The 7384-nt window shown below is 32.0% G+C and overlaps 1 protein-coding gene across 3 annotated transcripts in view; it reads left to right on the plus strand.

The window, feature by feature from the left end:
- The window catches only part of TRMT10A (tRNA methyltransferase 10A), a 28527-nt gene extending 21557 nt beyond the window's left edge, over window positions 1-6970 (plus strand). For all 3 annotated transcript variants that reach the window (XM_072940046.1, XM_072940049.1, XM_072940053.1), the window contains exons 6-8: window positions 1274-1423; window positions 3124-3229; window positions 4438-6970. In XM_072940046.1, coding sequence (XP_072796147.1) covers window positions 1274-1423; window positions 3124-3229; window positions 4438-4706 — 525 coding nt within the window. In that variant the 3' untranslated portion in view covers window positions 4707-6970. The remainder of the gene's footprint in view (window positions 1-1273; window positions 1424-3123; window positions 3230-4437) is intronic.
- Window positions 6971-7384: the final 414 nt, after the last annotated feature.

A 7384-nucleotide genomic window follows, 5' to 3' on the forward strand; every position in this document is an offset into this window, starting at 1 on the left:
CCACTTTTTAAAATGTGGCTACTAGAAGATTTCAAATTACATATGTGGCTCACATTTTTTTGTATATATATTTGACCAAACTGTTCTCAGTCATTTGCAAATATGACTAACGTATATTGGGTTTAGTATCAATCCCTGAGGAACCCTAACTCTATTCTACTCAGGGAAGTAGTGAGTTATTCCTATTTTTTTTTCCTTTCTCCAGGCCAGTTCTCACTTCCCTCTCTCACTAGTCCCATAATGCCTGCATTTATTAATAGCTTATAGTGTAAAACATTTTCAAAGGCTTTTTAAAGTTTTTAAGTACAATATATTTACCAACTTTAATGTTCATGCCTATTTTCCTAACAAATAATGTAGTAAGTTAGAATAGGCATACTTTTAGTTATTTTGTGGCTTATTAAATTTATTATTCTTAATACCACCAGCTTTCCAGAGAGAGATAAATTCACTGGTCTCTAATTATGCACATTCCTCTTGGGGCCTTTATTAAGTATCGGGATAAAATTTATAATATATAATTTCTTAGGAAAAAAATGGCTGTTTATTAATCAATAGGTTATATACATTTTAGGTACGAGATCGCCTGCTTCTTTTCAATTTCCACAAAAATTATTGGGAAATGCCATCTGAGCCTGGTGATACATCTTCCTGTATCCTATTAGTGTAGCTTGCAAAATTCTGATTGCCAAGTGTGCAGTCTTGTACCTCTGACCTGACAGCTTTGGTGAAGAAGATTTCAAATGTGTATTTTTGTGGAAGCAGATGCAGGGAATTTATTGAATCTGTAAGCCCTTTCATTTTGATGATTCATGTAGATGGAAAAGGAATTGGAGAATAATGTGAGCAAATACGTGACAAAAATGCATTTGTTTTGTTGGAACAGAGAAAGTTAGGAAGGTAGGTTAGTGCTATATTCAGGAAAGAGATACTAAGTTAAGGAGTTTGAATTTTATCCTACAGATAAAGATAAAACAGTGAAAGTAGTATTTTCAGAAAATGAATCCACCATCCATGTGTGGAAGTAAATTGGAGAGATCTAAGTCTAGACACAGGGAAATAAATAACATCAGGAAGCCACTTAAATAGTTGAGATGTGAGGTGATAAGGTGTTGAAGGTTCTAAGTAATACACTGTTGTAATATTCTGTCAAACTTCCTTTCTTTCTTTTTTTTTTTAAGATGGGTTTGTCTATAGAAAAGAAAATAATCATTTTAAGCCAATTTTCACAAAATTCTTTTAATTAATAACATTTTCCAATTGTCTTTTAAAGGACATCCACATCAAACCAGAGCACTATAGTGAATTTATAAAGAAAGAAGACCTGATTTATCTTACATCAGATTCACCTAATGTACTAAAGGAATTAGATGAATCAAAAGCCTATATAATTGGAGGATTAGTAGATCACAACCATCATAAGGTACCATTAAGTTTTTATTTTTGCTTTTGCTCACACTTAAAATTGATTTATCAGTTTTCTTGATAGTATCAGTACTGCTAACAGCCAGTGTTTACTGAGTGCCTGCTGTATTCCAGGCACCTCTCTAGCTAAGCAGAGCATTTCACATGCATTAATTTGCTTAATCCTCACGACAGCCCAGTGAGGTCAGTGCTGTTTGATGCTATTATTTTCTACATTTTACAGATGAGGAACTAGAATCACAGAGAAATTAAGTGTCAAATCAGTAGTAATAGGTGGTAAAGCAGATGTTTGAAACTGAGCAGATTGCTCTGGAGCCCACGTGCTTAAATGATTTGCTGTATCGATAGAAGATACTGCTGCTAATCAATTTCTAGGCCCCTGGTAAAATTTATATTAATTTATACCAAAGTTTACACCCAAACTGATAAATTTATACCAGTTTTCAAATATATGATTATATGGAATGTGTGTTCTATTCTCTTTAATTTGAACTTTTGTCTCTTCCCACCTCCTTTCCCTCATTCTAATGAAAAATTACAGAAATATACTTTCTAAAAGAAGACATTATTTTGTATTTTGCCAGCTACTTTGCATCATGCTAAATTCTACCCAACTTGTTTAAGTAAGGAAATGTTGTTCGCAGAATAATAAGAAGTGATTCATTATTCTCATATGGCACCACTGTGCAGAACTCTCTGCATTGTTGGAAACGTTTATGTCATCCTGTCCAGTATGGTAGCCATGTAGCTGTTGAGCACACGAAATGTGCACAGTATGATTGAGAAACTGAGTTTTTAAAAATTATAAAAAGTTCAAGTAGTCACATGTGGCTCCTGTTGGACAGTGCAGGTCTGTAGCATCATAGGGAGTTTTATCAGAATGATCGTTAGCCTTACTATTTTTTTCTTAGTGGAAAAATTCTATTTTGTTATTTAAGTAGAACCAAATTTTTTTCTTTCATGTTGTATTTTCTCTGAACTAACACAATTTTGCTTTCAAAAGCGCTTGACTCAATCAATTATTAATCATTAGTCTCTAAAATACACAAACTATTGGTTGAGAAATTTAGCTCTTCTTCTCAAATCTGTCTTTTGGCTCTTTCAGTTCTAATTAGACCCAGGCTTTAAGGATATTAATTTTGAGAAGAGAGAAAATTCATATTCAGCATTCTTTTAATTGACAGAAAGGGAAAAATAAAACTAAAGACAATTTTAAAAATGTTCAATTCAGGTTTTCATTTCATTTGTCTTTCCCATTTGTGCCTCTTAGTGTTATGTAATTGAAACATAGTTTTGTCTTTTAAGTTCATGGGAAGAATGATGATGCTTCTTTAGGAATTCAGTTTGAGTACTTTAAACAGAGAGAGGCGAGGCAGTGTGGAATGATGAGAAGCTATTTGAGTCAGAAGGCATGAGCCAGGTTTTTCCTTTGGTTCTGGCACATAGGAACTTTGTGGTGGGACAGGGAGTATAATGTCTTTGGTTTCCTCATTTGTAAATTGGTTAAAACAAATGCCATCAACATTCTGACCATAGTTATTGAGAATGTTTCCAAATTAGCAGTTAAACACACAGCACACAGCTGTTCAGATAAAATTCTCTGAACTAAAGTCTTTCCTAAAAGTTATTTATTTCATCATAGACTTTAAGTTTAAATGATTTAATGTTCTAGCCCAAGTTACACTATCTCTGTTTTAGGGACTCACATATAAACAAGCATCTGATCATGGAATTGATCATGCACAGCTCCCTCTTGGAGATTTTGTGAAGATGAATAGTAGAAAAGTTTTGGCAGTTAATCATGGTAAGTAAGCTATAAGGGGATAAACTGAAAATATACCTGAGTAAACACTATGAAAAATAACATTACATTTATGTTTCAGACAAGTATAAAATATGTACCTTTGGAAAATACACAATTTTGGAGGCAAAATTTTAAAATGTAATCATTTATAATTTGAATAGTACATGCATACTTCAGTAAATTTTGAAAATGTAGAAAAGCATAAAGAAATAGTAAAAAATAAAGAAAAAGAAATAAGGTGTAATTTCACTGCCCAGAGATACTTGGTATTAACTTTTTGATGTGCTTCCTTTCCTATGCATATATAATATTATTTGTTACATAATTGAATTCTTACTCTATTACATAAAATGTTATAAATCTCAGGTGTTTTTCTCCTCATTTATTAGTATATATTGTCACGCTATTGAGTCATTGTTAGTGGCTATGAAATATTCCATCATCTATATATGTAATAATGTAACCTTTCTCCTGTTGTGGATTATTTTTTTCTTTTTACTGCTGTATGTAATAATTGTAATACACATTCTCAGACTTAAGATTTTGCCTGGAGTTTTGCTTTTTAAACAAATTTTAGTAGAGATCTTCGTTAGTACACAACCATTAATTGTGCTTTTTACATTTCTCTGTAGCAGGCTCTACGGAATTATAAAAATGAACTTAATAAACTTATTGATTCAAGGAATGAACTTTTTTTTCTAAGGCTTCTGATAAATAGTAGAAATTAACTTTTCTATCATAAAGTAGTCCAAACTAACCCTTCAGCAATGTATTAAAGTGAGATGATCTTGGAGACAGTATTAAAAATAAATAAATAAATAAGGCAAGACACTCCCCAAAGTGAGTGGCACTTATATAGGAAAGAGAAGAAATTTGGATTACTACTAACCCTTTTTTTCCCTAGTTTTATATTGGCAAATAAAGGATAAAGAAGTGAAAGGAATAAAGAATAGGAAGGAAATGAAAAAGGTGCTCTATTATAATTGACAGCAGATAATGGTAAACCTCTAAGTGCTTAAGAACTGAATTGAGGAAAAGCTAGAAGAGCTTGAGAGCCTTGGGGCATATTGGCTCTCACAGTTAATACAGGAGAAGTAGTCATTAGGGCATACTAGCACTCTTAACACAAAAGCAGTGTATTTTAAAATATAGTATGCAGCATTGAGATGAACTTGATGAAAAAATACATGGAGTTGTCTTTCTTGCAGTGTTTGAGATTATTCTGGAATACCTGGAAACAAGAGACTGGCAAGAAGCATTTTTCACTATCTTACCCCAAAGGAAAGGAGCTGTTCCCACAGACAAAGGCTGTGAAAGTTCTTCACATGACAAAAAATTAGCCCAAGTTGAAGATGGATTGAACAGTGATTCCAGTGAGGAGGAAAATAGTACAAATTTACTAGATTCACCACATGAGGAAGAAAAACAGGATAAAGAAAACAGCACTGAACCTACAGTGAACTCTATACCACACTAATGTCATCTTTTTTTTTTTTTAAGTTTAAGGAAAAATTAGGAGATAATGAGGTACTTCATAGACTATTTGAAATGGGAGAAAATTTCATTTTCTCTTGTGAATTTTTAAAACTTTTAAGTGATAAAAAGCCCTCATAAGAAAGCATTTTTTTGTTTTTACGTGAGATTTAAATGTGTGATTTAAAAAAGGCTTTTCTAAACCTAAGTAAGCATTTCTTGAGAATTTTACTTTATTAGTAAACCTTCATTCTCTTTTATTTACCAGATTATATTCTTCAGAATGTGCCTTCTGACCTTACAGTTTTATTATTATGTATTTGTATCAGTGTCTTTCTGATTTATTTCATACTTATTTGTGGAGGCAGATATCCTGAATCTCCTGTAAGTCTACCATAATGTTCTGTATGGGAGGTTACTATCTATCTGCAGCTTTATATTCAATTTAGTGACTTCAAAGGAATATAGTGATTTAGGAAGAAGTATCAGATTGATAAACTCAACTCTTTCTTTTGAACTATGGATCCCATCTCTGTTCCTTCTTTGTGATGCCTTTGTGGTTCTCAAGCAATCACTGAAGAGATAAGAATCTCTTTAATATATTTTCTTAATTTCAATAATGGTGATAAATTATTTTGATTACAAAATTTAAGTTTTCAGGCTAGATTATTTTAAAAGGCTGTTGAAGGATCAATTTTGTCATTACCTAAATTTAAAAAGAAACAACTCTTAGCACCTATCATTTCCTTCCATATATACTTTTCAAAAATAAAATATGTTGGTTCTTAAAGTAGATAAAGTTAAATTCATATGTGCCTACTATCATATAATGATCTTCAAGCTAATGGAAATATATGTCTATAAATAATATAAGCATGTATGAAATATGCATATAATTGTATATACAGCTATTACTCCACATCATGTATGATTCTTAGTTACTAATTGATAACAGGATAGAGTTGCCATATATCTGTATTATTTGTGTGAATGACTGTGTTGCAAAACACTAAGGAACTTTAATTTTATACAGTGCAAAAATCCATAACTAAACATTTGTAGGAGGACATTGGCAAAGGAAGATGGGGCTAGGAGATGTTTTAGTTTTCAGTAAATGTAGAGCATTTATGTTTAAAGTAAAGTGATTGTTCTTTATCACAGTTCAAGTAGCATTTCAGAAGCTTTACTGAGTTTGGATAAGTTAAGTTTCTGTTCTTTTTACTCATTGGCATCTCAGATTATGTACACTTGGTAGAAAGTTCATCGAATTTAATATTGATGTTCAGTATCTCTTATGTTGCTTTATTCTTAGTAATCTATTATACTTATCCATTTAAAGGTCTGTGAGCATCGTATGTAAATAAAGAAAAGCCCTCACAATTGTAGAACAAAACTTACGTCTTAAGTTGTACTCTTCAAAGTTCCAGGTTTTTGTGAGTAAATATAGTTAGTAGCATGGAGTATTATGTCTTTTATTTAAATTCCATATGGAATTAAGGCACAGTTTAATATTGAAATGTGGGAAAAAACCATTACAAGCACTGTGTAGTTTAATTTTCACTAATTATCGAAGTCCTGTATCTGTTTCCTAGGGCTGCCATAACAAATTACTGCAAATCAGTGGCTTAAAACAGCAGAAAGTTATTCTCTTACAGTTTGGGAGACTAAAAGCCCAAAATTGAGGTGTTGGCAGAACCATGCTCCCTCAGGAGGCTATGGGGACGACTCCTTCCTAGCCTCTTCTGGTTTCTGGTAATTGCCAGCAATCCCTGGTGTTCCTTAGCTTGCAGCTGCATCACTCGTCTTTGCTTTGTCATCACATGGACTTCTACCCTCTGTCTTTTGTGCTGGTATCTGAGTCCTTCTTTTAAGGATACCAATCATTGGATTAGGGTTCCCTGTAATCCAATGTGACTTCATTTTAACTTCATTATGTCTATTTTCAAATAAGGTCACATTTATGGGTACGAGATATTAGGGCTTGAACATATCTTTTGGGTAGGTACAAATATGTCCACCCTAAGTCCATATCGAATTTGCACTGTTGATAACAAGAAGGAATAGATTACAGTTGGAAATGACTAATTTCTGAGGCATTTAAATTTTGGTTTTTTTTTTTAAATAATTGCAATCTTTTTTCTTATTTTAACGTGTTCTATTCTCTCAACATTGTTTTGGTTTATTTGAGGTACTTTACTTAAAAACTTAAGTAATATTACAGTCACTTGTATTAGAACATAGTAAAAGTAGGGAATTCAGTTAGAACTTAAACACATCAAAAGGAGATACATTTGCTGAAATAATGGGATTTTCTTTTGTTCATTTCTTTTTTTAAATTTTTAAAAATATTTTTTATTGAAGTATAGTTGATTTACAATGTTTCAGATGTACAGCAAAGAGATTGAGTTCTACATAAATGTATATGTGTATATATGTATATGCTTTTTCAGATTACTTTCCATTATAGGTTATCATAAGATATTGAATATATATCCCTGTGCTATACAGAAGGGCCTTGTTGTTTATCTATTTTATATATAGTAATTTGTATCTGCTAATCCCAGTCTCCCAATTTCCTCCCCCTACTCTCCTTTGGTAACCTTAAGTTGTGTTCTATGTCTGTGAGTCTATTTCTGTTTTCTAAATAAGATATTTGTATCATTTTTTCAGATTCCACATATA

The sequence above is a fragment of the Vicugna pacos genome, chromosome 2, assembly GCF_048564905.1.
Source record: "Vicugna pacos chromosome 2, VicPac4, whole genome shotgun sequence".
Classification (NCBI taxonomy): domain Eukaryota; kingdom Metazoa; phylum Chordata; class Mammalia; order Artiodactyla; family Camelidae; genus Vicugna; species Vicugna pacos.